This window comes from Oxyura jamaicensis, chromosome 4 (assembly GCF_011077185.1).
Source record: "Oxyura jamaicensis isolate SHBP4307 breed ruddy duck chromosome 4, BPBGC_Ojam_1.0, whole genome shotgun sequence".
Taxonomy (NCBI): domain Eukaryota; kingdom Metazoa; phylum Chordata; class Aves; order Anseriformes; family Anatidae; genus Oxyura; species Oxyura jamaicensis.
Window position 1 is genome coordinate 70,258,984 of NC_048896.1, and position 23,907 is coordinate 70,282,890.

Sequence of the window (23,907 nt, forward strand, 5' to 3'; positions counted from 1 at the left end):
TTTCAAGTCGTTGAATTTTCACTTAATGTACTGCAGCTCTCTGAAGCGTGGTGAATTTCTTTAACCATTAAAGCAGCTGTAAACTGTGCGTATGGAATAATAACAGGATGATGATGCATAAAGAAACAGGAGAACCCAAACCAAAACAAACCCTTTCATCAGAAAAACCAGTGAATGGGGCATTAGTTGCATTTCTATACAGTTTTGACTCAATAGAGGATGATGATGATGATCACAACCAAACAGGTTGCTCCATGCTGAGAATCAAGCAGTGCAGTTACTCCAGGAGTGCCCCATAGACAGCTGCAGTCTAGGACACCTTCAGGGCTAGGGAAGAGTTAGGGGAAGAGACCGGGGGATCATCCGACCTGAAGCACAGGAACGCCCATAGTTTTCGCGCCGGAGGAAAGGGCTGCGGGCACGCAATGGTCGCCGAGTTTCCACCACCGCGGCTGCCTCACAATTTATACAAATCGCCTTTTTTTTTTTTTTTTTTTTTTTTTTTTTTTTTTTTTTTCCGCCTACTCTTCCCCGCAGGTCTCCCGAGAGGGACAGGAGGAAGAAGCAACAAGGGGGAAGGAGAGGTGGAAAAAAAAATAAATATAGCTCGTTTTGCATTTTATAGCAATCCCCTACGCGTTTTGTAGCATCGTCAGCTCCAGCCCCCGGCCTCCCTTCCCCACCCTGGGGGCGCTCCGCGGCCGCGCAGAGCTGCGTGCAGCCTCCGGGCTTGCGCGGCTCTCGTTTTTGGGGTGCGCGCAATTCCCGCGGTTGCACTTTCGCGCCGCCTGCCTCCAGTGCGGCTCTAGGGGGCCGCGGTTGGAGGGGAGGGCCCCTGGGGACGGCGAGGGGCTGGAGGCGGGAGGCTCCCCCCCATGCCTGCAGCTGGTGCCGCCCTCCCCCAAAATCGCGGTCGAGCGGGGCCGCGCAGTTCCCGCGGGTCTCCGCGCAAGGGGACCCCACGCATCCCCTCCCAGCCGCGGGTCTCCGTTTGCCACGGCCGGGGTGCTGCCCCTCAGGCTAAAAAAAAGAAGACTAATATATATATTAAAAAGCCTAATATATATACAATATATAGCTTTAAATATATATTAAATATTTTATACATCACACATATATATATTAAAAATCTGTTTTATTTCCCTCTTTGGAGAAAATAGCAAATCAATGCCACCTTTTCCCCCAAGCATGTTTCCCTTCTAGTAAGGAAGGCTCCACCTCTGCTAGTTATTGATTCGCCCGGCGGTTTTTAGGATAATTTATGGAGCAACCTGATGAGCCTATTGGGCGAGTTGCTCGGTCGTTGCAGAGTGGGTTCCTACCTGTTTGGGTGTTTTATTTTATTTTTCCCCCCCTTTCCCTTCCCCTCCCTTTGCTTGCCGTGTGCCGCGAAGGGGGGGGAGGGGGGGGGACGGGACGGTGGGATTGGCAGGGTCGCCGTTCCCCAGCCTCTCCGGAGAAAAGTCGGGGAACGGAGGAGAAGCTCCCGCACGCCCATGGATGCGTGGGGGGGGCTCGCGCCCCTCTGGAGCCGACGCCTCGGGGCCCGGCTGCTGCTGCTGCTGCTGACCGTGCGGCTGGGGAGTGGGTGAGTACGGCCGGGCACCGCCACCGCCAGCCCGTCTCCTCCCGGGGAGGTGCCGGCCGGGCTTGGGGAGAGGAAGGAGGCGTGCTGAGAAACTTAAAAAATAATAAATAATAATAATAATAAATTAAAAAATTAAAGGTGCTTCCTTCGGATGCGGGGGAAGCCGGCACCGGCAAAGTAAAAGTTCTGCCGCATCCCACTTGTTCGTGGGAGCGTCGCATCACCCGGCCGGCGCAACAAGCAGCCCCCTCGACCAATTTGCGCTCCTACGGGTGGGGAGAGTCTGCCCCCGCCGCGGGTGGCAGCGTGCTGGCACAGCTCCTGGTGCTGCTACTATATTATTATTATTTTATTATTATTTTTTTTCCCAGCACGCCGCCTGTGGGGTGCGCGCAGCCAAGGGTGCCGCCTGGCCCTAATCCTGCCCAGCCTCGGTTTAAGGGATCGGGCCCACGCGTGCCGGGCTGCTGCTGCTCAAGTCCGCCAAGTTGGAGACGTGCCTTCCGAGGGAGAGTTGCGAAATTTGGGCTGGAGGGCTCTCAAGACACACCAGTTTGGTACTGTTGCGTGTTACTAGTGCCCGTAAAAAAATTAACAAAAGGCAATCTGATTGCTCAATGGCATTAATAATTCAGAGTTAATGTGCATCATTCCACAGGTTATACTCTCCTAAAAAAAAAACACAAAGCAGTATCGAAATGGTATTCAGTTGTTGCTCAGTGTCTTCATAAAGGAAGACCTAATTGTCATTCCAAGAGGCTATAGCAGATATGTAGTATAAAGACTGGCTGAAAAGGAAAAAAAAATCCATAAACATTATTTTTTAAATTCAATTAGAATGTAGACCCCTTTCTCATGTTGAATGATCATTTATCAATCTGTGTGAAGTGTGTTCATCTCACCTCATCTCTCATCTTCAGAAGGCTGCTGTGTTATCCCATTTAGAAACCCTACTGATTATACTTTTCTTATTCTGTCTTTTAAAACCTTGGCATATTATGGAAATATTTTTCAAAAGCATTGATGGAAATTATACTCGTGCAGCTGTGCATCTTCAGAATACTTCTTAATGAACATATTGTACCTCAGGTATGAAAGAAATTATCAAGTGGTTTGAGAGAAAAGAATATGCATGCTAATTTATCAGTTCAAAGGCTTGGTTACAAAGGAGGAGGACTAGTTTAAAAAAAAAAAAGTTTGTTGTTGTTTTGTTTGTTAAAGTGTGGTTGTGATTACAAGACTAGGTGTTAGATTATTATGTTCACATCTCATTAGTGGTCGCATTTATAAAGAAGTTGATGAGAAGTCTTCAGTGAGAAAAAGGAGTAACTTACATGCATCTTTTTATTTTGTGCTTCAGAACATCTCAGATAAAATGTGTCCTTTGTTTTAAATATGCACATATTTGAATCAACGTTTTTCAGCCTTGCCTTTCATTCAGAGAATACATAGGAAAACAGTATCTTTTGAGATTTTTTTTTTTTTTTTTTTAAAGAAGTAACCACAAATGGACATGTTTTTCAGATCCTGATTCTCTGATGTGTATTGCATTACAACTCAGGGTGTTTGCAGAGAGCTTGTGATCTCTAGCGCCCTTTAGCAGTCTGCCACAAAGTATGATGGAAATACTATTTCTCTTCTCTGTCTGCTTTTCTGTAGTTTCAGCCAGAGCTTTTCATTGAAGTCCAAATGAAAAAACATAGAAGCAATGCTTTTCTAAGAATAGACTAGGCTGCACCAATTCTAGCCAGTTTTCCAAAAACATCCTGCAGGAGCCAAGCCATCTTTCAAGACACAGTTTTTAAAGGCTGCAAATTGAATAACTTTTCATATGCATTTCATAGAATGGTTTGGATTGGAAGGGACCTTAAAGACCATCTAGTTCCAACCCTCAGTTATACGTGTTGTTTTGTGTTGAGTGTGGGTAAAAGTTGCTGCAGATGTGACATGTGGAACTAACGCGTAAGAAAGGAAATTTGAAGTTGACTTCAACCATGAGCGTATCATTTTTAGTGTATTGCCCCCAAAGCCATAGCACACCTTCACTGAAGGTTTGCAACACTTGAACTCTGACCCGTAAAACAATTGTTTTTCCCTAGTTCTGCACACACACCAGAAACAGACCAGAATTTCCATTGCACTCAGTGTAGGTTCATGAGCTGGTATTTTGAAGGGGGATGTCTTCAATAGCTGGTATACCTTATACAGAAGGGATCCTTTCCATTAGGTATGCACAAGAAAAGAGTAGTTACCCAGCAGTCACCACAGTCCTACAAGTTCAGCACGCTCATTATTCTTATTAATCTCAAATAAACAGATATTTATTGGGGAGACCATAAGGGATGATAATAAAATTAATATTGTTTTCCTAGTTCTAAATATACAGGTACAGCTAAACTGTCACATTTAAAAAAAATTCTGAGTAGAGCAATAGTTCAGCTGGACAGGACTGTATGCCTCTTGCTGTTTTAAATTATATCTGTTGGTCAGCATCTATAACAGTATACTGTAAGTTTTACTTTATTTTCCCATATCTTCTCTTTAGTTTTGGAGGTGGCTGTTCTAAAAAGCAATTATAAATGCTCCATCACAATGGGACTGTCAGCAGGTGCAAATGCCAACTAATATTTTCTTTTCCATTTCATAGCATCTAGTAGGAAAATACTTATATAATACAGCCTACTTTTTCTTCTTGGATAAATTCATGGATCAGAGTTAAGCCTGTCATAACAACATGGTTTTCTTAATGCTTGATAATAGTGATTTAGTGTTTCATTTGAACATTTGTGATGTTTATTCATTATTATCCTTACTCATACATGCTTTGTTCATGATGTGACAGTGAAAAACTTGTTACTTAGTAGCACCAATTATTTAAAAAGTTCTTTATTTTATTAACAGTTCATAATCTTTTTTTGGGAGTGTTAATGTAAAGTTTAACTAGAAATAGTTAAATACCAAGAATTACTATTATTTATGCATCATTTTCTTTTCTTTTATTTGATTTAAATGAAATCTTCAAACTATGGCAATCTAAAAATAATTTACTATGAGAGCAAACAACATTTTCAATTGCTTTTAACTTTCTGCTTGTTAAATATTCTGTTGTTTTTTCTTGTTACCAAGTCAAACTTTTTTTTTTTTTTTTTTTAAAAGCTGTTTTTTTGAAAAAGCTGTTAAAGGTGAGCACTCATTGCCTTTGGTCAACTTTTTAATGGATACATGTCTGACCATGTAAATTACAATGGGATAGAAGGACCTATGTTTTTTCTTTGAAGTTACAGAGGAATTGTAATAATTTGGGTTTAATGCAACACCTAGTTTCTATGGACAGTATGAAGGACTACCTAAAAGGAGAGAACTGAGTACCTTGGTATATGTGCAGTTGGAAAGTGAGTTGACCTGGTTTGTGCTGTCATATACAGCTGAAGAGGTCATGTATTTTTAACTTACAGAAAAAAAAGATAAGAGTCTGCAAGTTGCCAAGATGAGCAAACAACCATTTTTTATAGTAACATTTATGAGAGAAGAGTGTCTGGGCTTTTTATTTGCTTAGTCCTTTTATGCATGGCATACTAAATTGATCATGCACTTAAATAAAATAATAATATCATTATGTGTGTGGTAAAAAGTGACAGACAAATTACGATTACAAACAACAGTATGTAGCACACTGACAAGAGCCTTTGAAAGGGTGGTGGATGGCAGTGGTGCTAAGTTTTATTTCTTAACAATTTCACTTAACAGTAAAAATTTGTAAGGAAGAATAGCTCAGATGCAATTGAATTAATCTGCTGATGACATGGAAACCCTGATTTTGCTGTTTTACACATGTGAGTTCTTCTGTTAATAAGTCTGAAAATAGTGTGGTGAGTTCAGTGGCCTACTGGCCTACGTAAAAACCTGATTCTACATATTTAAACTTAAAATGGTAAATCATGCACTGAAGAGGATGTTGTGATAGAGGTGACTGGAAAGACTAGATATGTCTCTCCAGCGCTCCAAGGAGTTGATCAGAATGGAATTTGCTTCAAAGAGGGATATCCTAATGATTGGCGAAGATGAAAATAAATACTTCATATAATATGCTTTCATTGATGTATGTTCAAGTCTGCAGGATCTGTTGTGATAATCTGGACCAACATAGGAATAAAGGAAGATGCAGAACTTGACTTCTGCCACAGGTTTGTTACTTCGATATAACTGTTCTAAGCCCCTGCACGCACACTCAAAAAGAAGGAATCCAGTGAAGCATTTTACAGTATTTCTAGTCTGAGGTTTTTCCAGCTTCCAGCCACTGGATTTTCTGCCTTCTTCTGCTAGATGAAAAAATCTCTCTTCCTCGCTTCCTTCCATTTTATATTTTATTTTATTTTATTTATTTTTTTCTTCCATGTACCACATGCTACAACTGCCCCAGCCAGCCACTTTTGAATCCGAAGAGCTTCAGTCCATCTCTTGGGAAAACCACGACCCCCTTTGTACCTCTGATTCTTCAGGGCAACCTCACAGTAGGGACCCATGGCTGCAGATACTCTTAGGAATGGAGCATGGTCTGCAGCACCTTGAAGAAATCTCAGAGCACCTCAAATTAATCCTGAAGATTCTTAAGGGAATCACTATCTTGGTTAGAAAACATCCTATTTTCTGTTTTCACCATAGTCTTTCATGACATATTGTGGGTTATTTCGTTGCTTCGAAAAACTTCCTCACCTCTCAGAGATGAGAAACTGCTGTGCCATTATGTGCATAGCAGTATTTATTGGGTGAGTGATCTAGTCCAAAATGAAAGTTTTATACAAAAGTGTCACAATCAGAGATATTCAGCACAGGGTGGAATTTTCCATTAAATTGGATTTACCCAAGCTACAGCTGGAATTATTTCCTTGGTATATATAGTTTAAGAGGCAACTTGATAGCAGCTTACATTTTTCTCTCAGATAAGTAAACTGAGCTACTTAAATTTCTTCAGTAAATATTGAATTATTCGTTTATACATTTTTTAAACCTTTTCCAATTTTTCTTTGAAGAGCAGACGTCAAAAATGGGTAGATTATACAAATATTAGCCTCACTAATGGTATATACACACAGAATATTACTTTCCTACTCCTGCTTAATACTGCTGAGACAATATATCCCTGGATTAGCTCCAGTACTGCCCTGGTGTACCTCATGTTCTTTTTGCTTTCTGCCTTGATTCTCAAATCCTTTTCAGTGCCACTGCATTCATCATTCCTGGTCAGGTGTGAATGTCTTTCCAGGTCCTAAATTATATGCAGTCTTTCTTCTTGTTTTCAAGAAGACAGACAGAAATTGTGAGTAGAAAAGATCTGAGGTAACACAAGATACATCCCCACTGGGTGAAATTATTCAAAGTCTTTAAAAGTAGCTGATTGTCCATATATATATATATATATATTTTTTTTTCCTTCTTATTTAAGGCAGTTTTACCATGAGGGATTAAGTCTTATTATTAATAATGCAATATTATGGTCCAATTTATCTTTCAGAATAACGTTCACCTGGGTGGAATTTATATTAGGAAAAGTTGTAGTATTAAGTATTAATTTAGGTTGCTAACTCTGGCACTGTAAGTCATGACAATTTTTTTTTTTTCTCTTCATTTACATTGTAGAATAAATTATGTAGATGTTTTTAGAAATAAACTATTCCCAAAGTTTTCCTTGAGGGAGAAATGTACTTGACCTCACCAACATCGAATATGTACCAGATTGTGTCAGACCTGCTGCAGGTGAGCTATGGAGCCATATCTTAAGATCTAAGTTTTTTGATGAAGACCATCCATCTGATGGCCAGCAGGTTTCATCCAGCAGGGGACATTTCTGACAGTCATAAACTTTATTCACCATCTGACAAGAGGTGAAATGCTTCTCTTGTAAAATATATGTTATATTTAATACACAATAAATTACACCGGAGAAGAATTTTGCTTGCAGAGACAGACAGCAAATTTTATCTTGCATGGTTTAGGTATTGTGACTAGCCCTTACGGAGCGTATTTGCCTCTGTATGATTATTCATTAATTTCATTGACCTTTGGATTAGTATGCAATTGCCTAATAACAATTACACAAAAATTTTAGAAGAACCCATTAACTCTCTTTCTCTTGGGGATAAGTTGTCATTGTCTAGTTATTGAAGGTGTATGTTTTTTTCTATAGTATTGAGCCAGATTCACCTATACACTGCAGTTATGGTATGCAGTTCAATACAAGTCTCTGGTTCTGTTGCTACTTCAGTCTCCATGTATTTCTTAAACTCCTGGGGAAGGAGACTGGTACTTGCTCAGGTGTGTGTCATTACTTGGAAGTATTTTGAAGAAGCTAGTTTCTGTGAAGGGCTATAGTATATTCCTAGTTACGTGAAGACTTTGCAGGAAATATGCAATTAATTGTGTTAGAACAAATGTTCCCATGAGTATGCAGAAATATCAGTAGCTTATATAACTGAAATTACCTCATGAAGGATTTATATATTTCTTGTGATGCAGGAGACATTTTAAAGTTAAAATCTAAAACTCATGACTTTATGATTTGATTAATGTTATAGTGGCTGTGGGATGGCATTTAATTAGGGTAACTGCTTTTTATTAAGGTTATGGATCTCAGTATTCATTTATGTTAGGTTTGTTTTAGGTCTAGTTCTACCCTGGAAAACGTCTCTTCAATCAAAGCACTTAACCCACCAACAATACATCAGATCATTCTGAACCCGATGATAATTAACCTTTCATCATTCAACTGCAGATAAAGATCTGCAAGAGATCTTCGAGAGACAGCAGATAAAGATCTGCAGTCTCTTGAACTGGACATGTGTCACTTGGATTTATGTGTGTTTGTCTTTGTGTGATGATTCTAGTCTGAAACTCCTAGGAGGTCTGATACTGTTGTGCTTAACATGCTCCAGGTATCCAGAGGTGATGCCTTTTCATCATCATGTCTTTCCTTAGTAATTTGGGAACATTTTGTCCTTTATTTAGTACCATTTGTCTCTTTTCAGTCATACCTACTTAGACTCTATAATTTGCTATGGTTATCCTTTTATCTTCTGTTCTCTGAAGCTCAATTTCTTCCCTGCTATTTGGTCTGAAGGAGCACTGGAATATGGTGTTTTATGTTTTAATTACTTGATTGCATGGTCTGACCAAAACCCACAAAAAAAGGTGAGACTTATCAATTTAGAAGGCAGAACTTAACAATGTCTATTGCTAGGTTTCATTCAAATCCATCTGAAATAAATCTCCCTAAGAATTTTAGTAATTTACACTTCAAATTCAGTCAAGACAGCATCAATTTTCTTAAAAACTACTTTATCTTCTTGATAAGTTTTATTTTCTTTTGCATATAATGGTGGGAAGACTCTCCTTACAAGATAATTGGTAGGAGAAGGTAAATGTATATTTCTCTAAAAAAAATTATAAACACAGAATGGTCCTCATCTCTAAGATTAAAATATAGATAGCAGAAGGGCCTCTATTATTATTATTATTATTATTTCAGCTAGCAATAGAAAGGTTTGTACTAGAAAAAAGGAAGGACCTACTTACTGAAGATAATGGACACTTTCAAGTACTTGTCTAGGCAAAGAACTGCTTTAAGATATTGTAATAATGATTTTATGAGAACAGAGGAAGAAGAATACTTCCACTGTGAATGTGAGTGTTATGATCAATAACTTACCCAGGTTTTGTTAGCCAAAACAAAACACACAACACATTCTGCAAGTTTGTAATCAGAACATAGAGTAATTGGTGTGAAGAAAGAGGACTAGTGATAAATGTGTCCTGTTTCCTCACTTGTCTGGGGCAGAAAAAGAACTGCTCAGAGCATCAGGAATAATGATGTTAGTCTAGCCATTGCTGAAGGCTATTTATTTATTTTTAACCTGTTGAAAGACTGGACTTAAACCAAATTCATATGTTTGACTGCAGGGCTCTCATTCAGAGGGCCCCAGAGGTGATGGTAGAATGGGTTGAGAGGAATATTATGAAATTTGTTGAGGATGAATATGAAGTTCTGCAGCTGGACCAGAAGCCCCCTGGCAGCAGAACAGGCTGGGGACTGCTGTCTGCAGAGCAGCTCTGCCAGAAAGGACCTGGAACTTGTGGTGGACAGCAGGGTGCCTTAGCAGCAAAGGAGGGCAGCAACATCTTGGGCTGAACAAGCATGTACTCAGGAGGTTGAGGGAAGTGATCGTCTCCCTCTGCTCAGCACCTGCCAAACCACGTATAGATACTGCATCCACTTTTGGGTCTAAACAGGAGAGAACTCAGCAGAGGGCTGTCAAGCTGGTCAGGCAGGAAACCTTGCCCTGTGATGAGAGGTTGTGGGACTGGGGCTTGTTCAGCCTGCAGAAGAGGTGGCTTTGAGGGACCCAACACGAACCCCTAGCACTTCCAGGAAGGTGATTGAGAAGACAGTGACAGCCTCTTCATGGTAATGAGTGATAAGAGAATAAAGAACAATGGTGAAGAATTGTAATAGGAAAAGACCCAATAAGGTATAAAGAAAAAAAATCACTATAAGGATAAATAAGCCGTGGAACATGTCCATTAAGGCTGTGGGATTTCTGTCCTTGGAGTTTTCAAAGACCCAAATGGATTAAGCTTTAAACATCCTGGTCTAAATTCAGTATGAGCTCTCCTTTGAGTTGAAGTTGACTTCCCAAGGTCTTTTCTAAAGTGATTCTGTGGGAAATAGCAAGAATTAGCAATTTTATTTTTTTTTTTATTTTTTTTCCCCAGTATTGTTTGCTATCTTACTCATATGAGGTTCTTGCTCCTCATTTTATAGTGTAAAAGAAAAGGGGTGCAGAGGTGCAGAAACAGCTACTTGTCCCCATCAGATTTACAAAACTGGGAAGAGTATTTTTATGACCACATATGAAGGTAAACTGCAATTTTTACTAAGGTGGTCAAAGTACTTTATCAAACTCAATATATTGGAGAAACAAGTAGCTCTGAAATGGCACAGAGAATTACCTGTATGGGGATAGATAGTTGTGAGGAAATTTTTCAATTAATTTTTGGACTGTAACTTGGTAGGAGCAGAGATGGCAGTTATACTGGTTTGAACATACCAATAATTTCATACAGCAGATGAGTATGAAGTCAGTCATCATAGAGTATTTTGCTCTATTTGTAATAAAGCCTCTTCTGTCTCAGGCAATGTTTAAACCTGTCATCCTTCTACAGTTCAGATTTTCATCTATACCTGGCCCTGTGCCTTGGTCATTCACGTGAAACATGTAAGAACTTGCCTTTTTACCTTCAGAATTAGAACCAGCATCAGCATCTGTAAAAGTGCCTGACTGCATACTGGGTTGTCAAATCCCATGCTTTGTTTTTCAGCAATGCTTTAGGTCTTTTTTTTCATAGTTGACTAGGTCATCTGACATCTGAACTCTCACTGATGGGGCCATGAAATACTTTTGTATTGTACCAAGCTTATCATGTTTGGTGCTCTGCAGCAAGATCATGTCTGGTTAGATATCTGAGAGGCTGGAAGCCTGCCCTGGAAACCTTTGTCTGGACTAGTTTATTGTGAAACATTGTCTGGTTAATTACAGGATATCAACAAACTTCTGAAGTTGTATTTTTACTATCAATGTATTCTTTCATGTTTGCAGTTTGGGAAACATTATCATTTTGTCTGAAATTTTAAAACCTTTTTTTTTATTTTTATTTTGTGAGGTACTGTAAAATAGAAGTTAAATTGAATTATACTTAGAGGACATACAACAAATATTCTGGGAAGCACAACTAGTGAATAACAGCTGTCTTCAGGCTTTTTTAGTGATTTATTATTTGCTTCTTGCACTAAATATATCCAAAATATATAGGCTGCTAGGACCTTACATATAAGAAGCAGAAAAGTGCAGTTATTGATTGTGGAGTCTTTTAATATTTTAAACTTTCTGTTGTGGACTTTATTCTTGTCAAGATGGTCACGACATGGTCTTCACATTTGTGCTCTGTTCTGTCATTATACAACCTTTTGAAAGCTGGACAGGCGATGTGTGCTGGGAACTTCCTTTCTCAGGTCCCAGTCACTACATCCAGTGTCAGCCATCTATTAGTTGGCTGTGGTTTGTGAAACACTGATTTCCTCCCCTTATCCTTTCCTTTCCTTTGTAAAGCCTCTGCATGCATCTTTAGCTGCTGAACCAGTTCATCCGTCAGGCAGGACTGAGACTGGTCTTTTAGAAATGGAAATATTACATCATCTGCTCATTAAAAAGAGCTTTCTCTTTTGTTGTCAGCTGACTTCTGTTCTTCTTTTAGCTTGTCTCAGAGAGTCAGATGAGTGGAATGCTCTGTGCAAGGCAGTGTGTCCAGTTTACCAACAGGAGAGAGTTAACAGTGCTTCTGGAGTAAAATGGGATTATGCTCATTTTACTCAGAGGAAAGTGAAGGTATGAAGTGTCAGTGGAGATACAGGTTTTCTGGCCAGTCTCTACTGCTTCTCCAAAAGTCTATAGGTTCCCCATAGATCAATCCTACCTGGATGACTGGGAACCCTTCTGTGTGTTGGGTGGGAAGAGGAGCCTGGGAGTGGGTAGTTAAATTGATCCTCAGCTGTGTTTAAATACTCCATCTATGCTATACATGTAGTTCTATATGTAATACTTTCATATGCTGATGCAAATGGCAGTAGCAGCAGTCTCACTATATCCAATTTTTTTTTTTTTTTTTTTTTTCAGTTCCTTATATAACCTGGCAGATGTTAATTGCAACTTAAAACTCATCTGATTGTTTTTTCTCGTACTTAAAAGTAGAACGAAGACCTGTGATATTAATGTCTGTAGATGTGCATGCTGCCTGATGTTGAAAAGACTTATTCAGTCATTAGTTGCTTGTGCTGGGGGATTTATTAGTCATGGTAATGTCTCCAATTAGTTGAAGGACAGAGAGCATAATTAGGGCACTTTCTGCCTAATTACTATTCACTGTATACATGCAGTTACTGTTAAGTTTATGAGGCTGGCTGAAGTGTTATAACAACAAGCATGTTAAGAACTGAAGACTTTCATACTTAGAGAATTATAAAAATTATGGTCAACCTAGAACTATTTTAATGTAAAGATGTCATATTTTTGCTCTGAATCTTTGTCTCTCCAGACAGTCTGAAAAAGACCTACTGAGTGAAAGTTGTTGAAAAAAATATATAGTTTATAGTAAATGGAGAGAGGATCAACTGTGATGATCTGTGTATAGTGAAATAACCTTTAGATGAACTGGGAAAGGAAAAGAATTCCTCTTTAATTAAGTTTGCCTTTCTTCCCTGGGTTGTGTGAGAGAGAGGAAAGTGCTATTGTTAAAGTTAGGGTGGAGTTAATTAGCATTAATCTTCATGGGTTTGTAAGATTTATTTCAACTGCAAAGAAGTAAAATGGTGTTAAGCTGAAGTTAACTGTTGTTGCTAAATATTTCAATGGCATACCTGAATTTAACACTTTATCTTTTTAGTTTGGAATTAAATTTATTACCTTCTATCTTGCCCTTTATCCCATTCCAAGACCTGGGGAAAAAAACAGGCCTTTGAAAAGTGACTTAAGAGGCACAGAGAATTAGGTCAAAGATAAACAGTTTTAGACAAACTTGTTCTCCAATGTGAATATTTCTTTAAATAATGTGGCCTAGAGTCCTCACTTAGATCCTGGTAACACCTTCTCAACAAATCCTGCTGACTGTAATTCTGAAGGGTTTTCTACCTTTGAAACAGAATGGGTCAAATGAATGTAGCCTGATAAGAATCAGTAATTCTGATTGCTAGAAATGAGTGTATATCTATTGTCTGCCCTTCATGTGTCTATGTGCTCTGTCTGGAGAACTATTTGCTTTATGTGATTTCCCCCAAATCTCTGAATGGATGACTCCAGCTGACACGTGTTGCGTGCTCTGTTTCACTGGAACACAAACAGAAGACATTCTATATGTTCTGCTCACTTCCTTTTTCCAGCCAACACCATTCCTGTCTTATCTCTCTTGTGTGACTTGCAAGTCAGTAGCTATGGCTTTCGAATCAAAAGTGCAGAAATATCTGCCATTAGCATTGCAGAGAGATTATAGTCTTCATTGCTTGCTCAGAGTGGTCTTGGGCACATTATAAACAAAAATTAAAAGGATGGTATTCTGGTAGCAAGATGTCACAGTCAATCATCTCTGTAAAGGCTAGTTAGATAGGACTGGAGAGAGTGAGAATGTCTCCTCTCAATTTGTGAATAGCAATAGCGCCTTTTCCTCCACATTTGGGTATATTCATTTCTAATCTGCACTGATTCCTTTGCTTGTTTAGCTAATGGATAAGCAAGTCACAAGGTCTTGAGCTAGCATACTGGTATGGAAGAAAAGGAACAGTTCAGCTGGCCATGCCTTAACAGAAGGCTGGACTAGAGACTTCCTGTCATCCCTTCCTGTCGTCCCTTCCCACATGAGTTGTCCTGTGAATCCATAAATAAAATGAATGCTTCAAAATGGCAGGGTATTTGAGTGGCTGTGCATGGAGGTATCATGGTTGCAACTCCTCTTGCATTTAGGTCGGCATGGGCATTTGGCATGACTTCTTGTACCTTTCATCTTGGCTAAATCTAGGCTATTTTTAATAATGATGATCCAAAAAGAACATTAAAGGGAGACAAAACTGTGTCCTCATCACTCTGTGTTATGTATGGAGCTCTGGTAGTTTCCCTGTACTTTCTGTTGTTTAAGGGATGGGGAACAAAAAGAATGACACAATGGTCAGTTTTGTAGTGAACGTTTCCTTCTTTAGGGAGCTGCTCATAAGTTAAGTTTTACTCCTCATCATCTTAATGCCTCAGGTAAAAGCTGGGATTGCCTCTGCACCCTGAGGAACCATAAGATAATTTATATAGTAATTAGATGACATAAAGTACAACCAGGCCAAAAATAAATAAATAAATAAATCAGTGTGGTAATGAAACATTAAAGAGATGACAATAAGTAGCTTTGAGGGAAAAAGAGTGTACATTTACAAAACTTCACTTCCTACTTCTTTTAGCACTCCCATTAGTGGAATCCTGTTAATGGGGGATGTTAAATATTTAATAGCTGACATTTCTATAATGTCTATGTAGTGCAGTAAAAGGTACATTTCAATTTAAAAGAATGAAAACACTTTTCAGGTTGTTAAAGGGGAAGCTGATGGTGAACCTTGTATTTAGATTTCTTATTACTTTCAGCTCTAATAGACTCTTGTGACTTTTTTGCAGCAAGCTATTTATGAAAACCCTGGTATCCAAGCAGTGCCTTTTGTTCACCTTCTGGAAACTTACTGAATTGTGGCCAGCTCCCTCTTGCACTTGCCTGACTAAGCAGGCTTGCTGAAACCACTGAGCAATTACTACAATGGTGACTGGAGTTTGAGCGAGACTTAATAGCATTATGTGAGAAGTGGTACAAGGTCTTATGGATGCAGACTGTTCTGGTGCATTCCCACAAAGGACTACAATAACAACCAGGCATGCCTATTCCATTTCTGTCCTTTCCTGACTTTTTCTGTCTTTTCTCTATGAAGTCGTAGCATTGTGGAACATCCTGGTGGTCTTCATTCCTGTAGGAAATTTACTGAGAAATTCCACCCTTAGCCTTGAGTGCAGTATGTTTGTAACTTAGAAGCTCTTTAAAATCCTTTTCTAATAATATAGAAGTACATTTTTAGTTTTGGTGTACAATACAAATTGGTACAAGGACAGTACTTTGATTCCTTTACTGGAATATCTATGCTTATGGTAACATTAGAACTGATTTATATGAATCGCATACCCTCAGTAATAATTGCTATCCAGTGTCCATTTGTGAATATTGTGTGATTGTCAGAGTTACTGCTATCAGTCTGATGCACTTTGCTTGATTTGAAGCCCATAGCAGTTCCCTGAAATATGCTGTATGAGTAATGTAGATTGCAAACTTTAGCACTGGAGGAACACTTAAGTCCACATGCATTTGATCCAAATGGAAAGAAAACTACTTCCAGGCATTCTTTGACCTTTTGGTGATATCTGAGTGAATCTGCAGACATAACCAACGTACTGCCATTTTTTTACTAATGACTTAGCGATAAAATATATATTGCTGCTTATCTAATTAAAAGATAGGCAATGCATGAACATATAAGTGTTTTTCTTGTGCATTTGTTCCAACTTAGTAAAATAGATGGCTAACAAATAATCATAACTGGAAGGAGTGGTACAGAATTTTAACTATAGCACATATACCTGCAGATATATTTTTGACACATGACTGCAGCTTCTAACTGTTTCATAGCATATGGACACAATTTTTTTTTGCTTTCTTAAAATTTAAATGGAGATGAGTGAATGTATTTGAGGTCTTATTGTTTATGTAATAGATAGAATAAGAGGCTACTAAGAAGGAAATTCTGTTAATGCTTTTGACACCAATATGTGTCTATTATGATGACTAAACATCTGTTAGAAACATTAATACCATGAACTGAAAATGGAGTATGTATAGCAAAAAACTTAGGAATTCCATTTTGTGTTTTAAAACAGGAAAAGGATGCCTACTGGTGCATTTATGAGTTTTACTCATGGTTTTAGTTTTTCTGTATATGTTATGTTTTAATGTTTCTCTTGACACATTTATTAGCTTAAAATTTCTCTGCTATAAAATAAAATATTGATGTTTCAAATAAGGTAAGTCCTCTTTCTGTTGTCACCAGAACGCATCATAAAATACTTTAAATTATGTTCAGTATTTTACCAGTTTCTTCTTCACATCTTGTGTATTTTGTTTCACTGTTTCCTTTTTTCTAACCTTTTTTCTTCTTCTCCTTCTCTCTCTCTCTTTTTTTTTTTTTTTTTTTTTTTTTTTTTTTTAATTCAATCACCATTAGAGCCGATAAAACAGATGATGAGGATGATGAAGATCTAACAGTGAATAAAACATGGGTCCTAGCACCAAAGATTCATGGTGGTGATGTGACTCACATACTGGACTCCTTACTTCAAGGATATGACAATAAGCTTCGGCCAGATATTGGAGGTAAGCTCTTAAAATAATTCAGTAAATAGAAGATGTGAATCAGAGATCACCTACATTTGCTAAAGTTGGCAAAAATGGGTTTAATATGTTATTATGCTTAATAAAGTTAAATATAACAGCAATAAAATGCAGTGGTTTTCTAGAACGGGTAAAAGTAATATACCATCCATGAACAGAATTTTTGTGTTATATTTATAATATTTTTCTTATGCAAAGTATTGTTTTCTTTGGACAGTGATCAATAAATCGTTAAAAGATAATTATATTTTGCTTTGCTACTCCAAAATAATATTACAAAAATAATTCTATATATAAACCAGGCACAATTAAATATATATATAGACAGAGAGTCAGCAGGAGTTTATTAAAGTATTATTCCTAGACATTTAATCTTACTTTATAAAGTGAACTGTAAATGTGTATTTTAAAGAGATTGAACTCAATCCACAACTCCTCTTTCCTTAGCTCAGATTTTGAAAAACTTTGTAAGAATCTATGAAGACAGTTTAGGACTTTTCTTGAAGATTATAGGAAGGAAGACTTCATTATTGTAGTTTAAACTTTGCAGTTAGTAGTAAATCAGTTTTGTCTTTCAATAGTCAAAATATCAATTCAGATATAACTATTAAGTATAAATATTTTGTAGGATTTGTGTTGAAAACATAGAATACATGAAAAATTAATCAGCTCTTGTCTACCACATGCATACTGGATCAAGCTAAGAAAAATAATTTTATTTCTCTGGGTCTGTTTTCTGAACTGTGGAGGGAGAGGTGGAAGACAGACTTATGTGCTAAATACTTGGTGACAAAGAAATGCAATGTAAGTCTATAAGCTGCTTATACAATAAACAATTGTTCAATCTAGACTTAGTTCATTTATGTAGGAGAACAGAGAGACGCAATCCCAGACTGTTTTCTTTTGAAAGCTCCTGACAAATTGTTTTTTTTTTTCCCTAAATGTCTTAGTTCTGTTTTGTTGCTGTTTCCTCGAAGGTGCTGAATGGCAATTTTTCTTTCCCTGTCATAATAGGGAATCTCATGAACTTTGCTCTAAGTCTTTCACTTCACCTTTATTTAATTGAATTACTGTGGACATTTAGACAACAAAAAAAAAACTCTTCCAGCTTGTATTTCTTTATATTCTCAATGTGTGGCAGATGTATAGCATTCCTGTTTTTTTCAGACTGCTCGATGCAACAGACAGCAAAAGAATTATAAGGGAGTAATCTATCTCCACAAAATCCTTCTAATGGAAGTTGTAGATGAAAGAAACCAGAATTCTGTTTCTCTTCTCTCCACTTAATAATTTGTAATAAAGAAAGGGAAAACAGAGGAAGAGAAAATTATTCTGACATCCAACTGGTTATGCACTGGTCTTGGCAGAGCAAAAGCTCTGTCTTTCTGTGAGTATCTGGGACTTACCTCTATCCATATATTAAAAGGTTTGCGAACATTAGCCAGTGATGAGAACAGGAGACATTCTGGAGTATTCACATTGCTGTTAGGAGAACAGCAATTAAGTTAAGGCTGATCCTTCTGGATGGAGGAAAAGTAGCAGAGTTCTGCCACAGGGAAGAAATTTTGGAGAATGTAAGATGAAATTTCCAGCTTCAAATACAGGCATCATATTCTGTCCAGATGCTTGAGAAATTCAGTAGAGATTTATCAGAGAGAAAAACAAAATCAGCCTATGCTTCATTCATCTTAGTCTGTTTCAACTATGTGGATAAAATCTAAAGTCTAGTGTCAGATTCCAAATCTTCAGAGTATGTCAGTATTTTACTGCAAGGTTATTGACTGGAATTATAATTATCTTTCAAGATAATAATCTCCCACACAACATCTTTACTATTGAATTACAAAGCTCAGTTAAAAAGACCACTTATTATTATTATTATTATTATTTATTTTTTTGAGGCCTGCACTTTTTGAATTTAAATAGCAGAGCAGACTTTTGTTTTCTTCCTGATGTTGACACAGAATTTCAGCATCTCAGAGTGAGTTAAGGGGTTTCATTGTTAAATACACAGAAGAAGATGATAAAGGAGAGCCAAATGAAAGTTGAAAAGTTAATGGTAATACTGAAATTTAATAGCAGAAAACCACATTCTGTCATTTTTGATGTGTCTCACACAAATATCCATGAGTTGTACTGATTTCTAAATTGCTAGCCTTTAATATGTTTATTAAACATATTAGTCTTTAACTCATATAACATACTTTCAGATGTTTGGATCATAAACATATTATTAAAGTACTTATTCTCAGTATGAAATAGTAGCGGTTACCACCTGGGATCTCTTATCTGTAGTATAAATTCCTATAATTACAGATACAATCTTGAAATATTGATGTATTAATGAAAAAATATTATTCTCCCTGTATGTTTACCTTCTGGCTACTTATAACCACACTGTTTTAGCTCCAGTCCTAGATCAAATTATTTGTTATTTTTCAGCTTTCTAAAAGGCAAGTATTCTGGCTGCTTACTATTCCACCCTTCACAACTTAGGGATACTGAAATAATTAATATTAGTTTATCAATTTATATATATTTTTTTCTAGCTGTGTCTTATGCCCAGTGTTGTGTAAAACACAGCTGATAATCTGAAAGTTCAATTAGAAATAGTGATTAGTGACATATTACATCTCTAATGTAATGTTTTCAATCACCAAGTTAAGAAAAGTCATTATTGAAAGATTTTTAAGAATGATGAGGATGATAGCTCATGGGCATAGAGAAATTTCTACCTAGAGTATTTTGTATAGTTGTGATTGCCCTGTAAGCAGAGCATGGGCAAGTAATTGCATCTCAGTCCACTAAGGTGAAAAGATGTATTCAGGGATTTAAAGGTTACATCAACAAAATGTGGGCTTTCAAGAGACTGATAGATACACTAATTCTGAAAAGATAAAGTTATAATGAGGATATCCTCTTGAACAAGTAGGTGCTCTTAGTGTAGTATCGACAAAAGGATGTTATAGGCAAGAAAGTAATAAACTTAAATAAGCACAAAAAGTAGCAGGTAAATGTAGAGAAGTATGTATGTATTCTGATACGAATAACATTTTACAAGAATTAAAGGAAATTAAGTACAAGAGTGATGTGTAGAAGACAGTGTGCAGTAAATGTGCAGTAAATGTTAAAAGTACTCTATGGGTGCACTGCATGGAAAATGATGGAAATTATAAAAGTGTTGGGGTAGGTATTCACTAAAGATCATTATTATTTTTATTATTATTTAATAAAAAAGGTAGAAGAGTGAAGAACAGGGCTCTGCTTTCATCAAACTCACTGAAAAAATTCTTTAGAGATGGAGCTGGAAGCCCAGTGTAGACACTTGAGGACGAATTTTAATATAGATAGCCATATAAGTATATACTTAGATTACTGGTTGTGAAAATTGTATTGTTATATTACATATTTTTACAAATTAAAGACCCCTGTTATTTCTTTATGCACCTAATTTCTTTGCTGAATAACTGCTTTATCACCAAGAAGAGAAAACTCTTTAGGTTTCTTTATGCAATTAATAAGTATTACAGAAAATTTTCTCAATAAATGAATAAGCTAGATTAAATTAGCAAAAGTCTCTGTTTAAATTAAAAATCATGATAAATAAAAATAAGTGCTCTGCCTTCATTGTAAAATGCACATTTTATTGATAAATAAAGGGAAAAAGTGAATGAACAGGAGTGAATTTAGATGGACTGACATTCTATTGGGTAATGGTGAGGACTGAAGTAAACTAAATGGAGGAATATTCAACAAGAAAAAGGGCAACATTCTACATTTTTAAAACAATTTTAATAGTTTCTGTCATGAGATAGATGTTTGTAAACCTAGAATAACTGGTGAAGAGACATCTTCAGCATAAGAGGCGGAGAGAATATCCAAGGCTGAAAATTGGATCTGGATAAATACAGGCTGCAACAGAGTTACTTTGAACAGCAAGAACAATTATTAATTTGTCAGTGATCAAAGTAGATTTTTGTTGCTCTGATTTTTCTAATCTTGAGTTAATGTTTTCCAGAGTGCAGATTTTTGAACCCAAATTTGAGTTCAGAATATTCCTGGGGATTATCCAGCGTCATCCCTTAGTAGGGGAGCAATGGTCCATATTTGCAAAAGAGTTCTTTCCATGTCTTGTTGCTTGCTGGGAAATTATTTCTCGCTCTTGAATTTTAAGCACAGGAGTCACTTATTTCTTTCCTGGGACAAGCTTGTCCTTAGCTATATGCTTGTGTCAAATGATGCTCAGTGCCAGTCAAACTTTCTAAAGAACAGAAATTTAGTGTAGTGAAGAAAAGGTAGCAAAGCAGGAAATCAGAAAGTGTTAGAGCATCTCTCCAGATAAGGCTTGGTGAATGGGTTCCCTCTGTCTCTTGCATGCTACAGCTAATTTGGGACCTGATGAATTCTCTCTTGGGGGCAGCTGCTGGTGTTCTTTGCTCTCCCTGTTTAATATGCAGTCTACTGTCCTCTTGCTTTCTTTCTTTGCTCTAGCCTCTTTCGTACTATCTCTTTTCACTCTTTAGAAGTTTCTGTAAATCTACAATACCATTTTGCACTTTACTCAGGATGTGTTAAACAGCTTTCTTCCTACTCATAATGTTTTCAAGGCTGTTACTAAATTTTGTAAATAAAATAAGAAGCATTCACTGTAGAAATATCTTCTCAAACCATGTTTCACAGTTAGCTCTTTGTGGAGAGCAGTTGAACAAATTATATGGATGTTAAATTAGTATAAATAATGTATTTTCCTCCAGCTTTTGTCATTTTTGTGGGCTCATATCACTTCTAGTTTATGAACATGAGTAGAATGAATTCTTTCTTCTAATTCACAGAAACACTGGAATCTGTTCTGTACAGAAGAACTAAGAAAAAAACAAACAAACATCCCCTTTTAATGTTATTGCATCAGATATATTTCTTCTTTGTTTGGGTCAATTAAAATAATTTCAACAGAGGCAGATTTTCAGACTCTTCACTGGCTCTTAATAGGTCTAATAATCTTATTCAGAGCAGTATGGAAAATGCAACTGAACCCTGTGGCACATTACAAGAGAACCCTTGTGGCAGATCAAGTACTGCTTTCTGCAAGCTGGAATTTCATAAAATTGACACAGCCCACATTAAAAACTGGCTCACTGACAGATCTCAAAATTCATTTATTAATAAGGAAATATCAGAGGTAGGACTGTCTCACAGGAAAGTCTTGATCAAGAATAGTGATATTTTGAAAGATTTCAGCAATTTTTTTTTTTTTAAGTAAATTTGGCAAATGACACAAAACTGTTGGAGACTGTATGTGTAGAATAATTCCATCCTTCAGTAAGTTCAGAGAGACAAAAAAAGATAATTGTTAAAATAAAGAAAAAAGGGAAAGAAAGCCTGTGGGTTATAATTCAAGGTGAGAGCTGCATAGAATAGTAATGATTTAGGGCAAAACTTATTTTGTGTAGTATGAGCTCTTAGGTATGCATCACCCAGAAGAGAGAAAAATAAAAGAGACACTATGAGTAGAAAACTGGCATTATTCATGCAGCACTGATAATACCATTACAAAAAATTCCAGTCTTGGTGTCCACATTTCAAGATGGGTCTGGAAACAATAGAACAAGTTTAGAAGTTAAAGCTGGACAGATTAGCTAGCATTTGCAGTATGTGGCATGAACTGCTCAGGTTATGGAAGTCTGAGGTGACTTTACTCCTTGTGTGTAGATGTTTGTGTGAAGAAGAGGTTTGACATATGGCTATCCATTGCCAAAGTTGGAATTAAAGAACTGAACTTCAAAATAAAACAAAATTTCCTATTAATAGGAAGAATTAAATATTTCCTACAATTACAGGGCAAAAAGGACAGAATTCAGCATTTCTTGACCAATGAAGCAAGATATGCTTTGATCCAGCTCCTTATGTTCTAGCCTGGCAGTGGTTAAAATGAGCTGTTATATGGATATGGCTGTTATATGGTTTGCCAAATCAAAGGGAGTACATATGTATTTGTGAGACGTGGCGTGTGGAAAACTACATGTCACATTACAGAGGCAACATGTGTATATATACACACACAAATATATATATATATACAATTTTTATTTTTTCTTCCTCTGATATTTCCATCTGTGCATACTAATTTCAAGAGTCCGTTTAAACTTTCTGTGAAGCATGCTCGGGACAGCAGGATGATCAAGGGATTTAGTGCTCTGTGGTCATACAGAAAATTCTTTGTGCAGCCTGACTAGGGTGTCTTGGTCTCAGGTTCAGGGCAATGGGTTGTCAGATTTGGGATCAGGGAGAGTTTCCTGCCAAGTGAGATTAGCAGGGAAAAGGTATCTTTGGATATTTAGGAAATGTATCTTGCCTGTTGTCATAGCTGACGGGGGGATGTTGCCCTGTTTCTTTCTGTGTGCCTGTCTGAGTTTTAGATTTTTGAGGTTTGAAAAATCCTTAATTAATTTAAGATTTTACATTTGTTATAGAGCACTTAGATCTCTGGTTTGCAGCATAAAGAAATCAAATCTGATGACCTAGCACCCCTCTTTTATGATATCAAAGTACATTTTTCCTGTACCTTCTTCCTTTTCCATCTACAAATGAACAGAGGTGCTTCACTTTAATGTGCCACATCATGGGAGAAAGAGCAGCAGAACTTTGTAATTAAGGGGGTAGGTCATGTATCTTCTTGTGTCCATACTCTTTGTCGTTCACCCTCCAGTACAAGCTGGAAAAAATGCTTGGTGAATTGATGTTTAAATGCAAATCTCTCCTGCACCACACCCTGACCTCTTCCATTTGTACCTTTTCCCCAAAAAACAGTTATAAGGTTAGAACTGATTTATCAATGACACATACATCAGACATGACTTTCTTTGGAAGTTGCTTAGAGTTTTTATCTTTCTGTAAATACATTATGAGAATATATTTCTGAAACAGTTATTTTTGTCAGCCTGGTGAGAGTAGTTGTACTGGATTTCTTAAGAAAAATAAGTTTGAAAATGTTTAACTTGTAAATGACTTTCTCTTAATGAATTTTCATTTTGGTGTGTGGAACAGTATATTGATCAAGTTGATGAAAGGATATTAATAATCCTTAGATGTTCTATTATTGCATGAATTGAAGAAATATATAATATTTTTGTCAGACATCTTCAGTAGGAATTGACAGAAGGTGCTGCATATTGATTTATTTTGGTTGATAAACACAAGTGCTCTAAGACCTTATGGTTTCCTGTACTATCATTTTTTTTCCAAACTTTTTTTAT

At 37.0% G+C, this 23,907-nt stretch overlaps 1 protein-coding gene across 2 annotated transcripts in view; it reads left to right on the top strand.

Annotated features, from left to right (window-relative positions):
- The first annotated feature begins 1,180 nt into the window (after positions 1-1,180).
- The window catches only part of GABRG1 (gamma-aminobutyric acid type A receptor subunit gamma1), a 54,005-nt gene continuing 31,278 nt past the window's right edge, over positions 1,181-23,907 (top strand). Inside the window, exons 1-2 of one of the 2 annotated variants that reach the window (XM_035325458.1) lie at positions 1,181-1,588; positions 16,488-16,636. In XM_035325458.1, the coding sequence (XP_035181349.1) occupies positions 1,275-1,588; positions 16,488-16,636 (463 nt within the window). In that variant the 5' untranslated portion in view covers positions 1,181-1,274. Of the gene's footprint in view, positions 1,589-2,642; positions 2,678-16,487; positions 16,637-23,907 lie in introns of those variants that run through there. The other variant, XM_035325459.1, reaches the window with a different exon arrangement.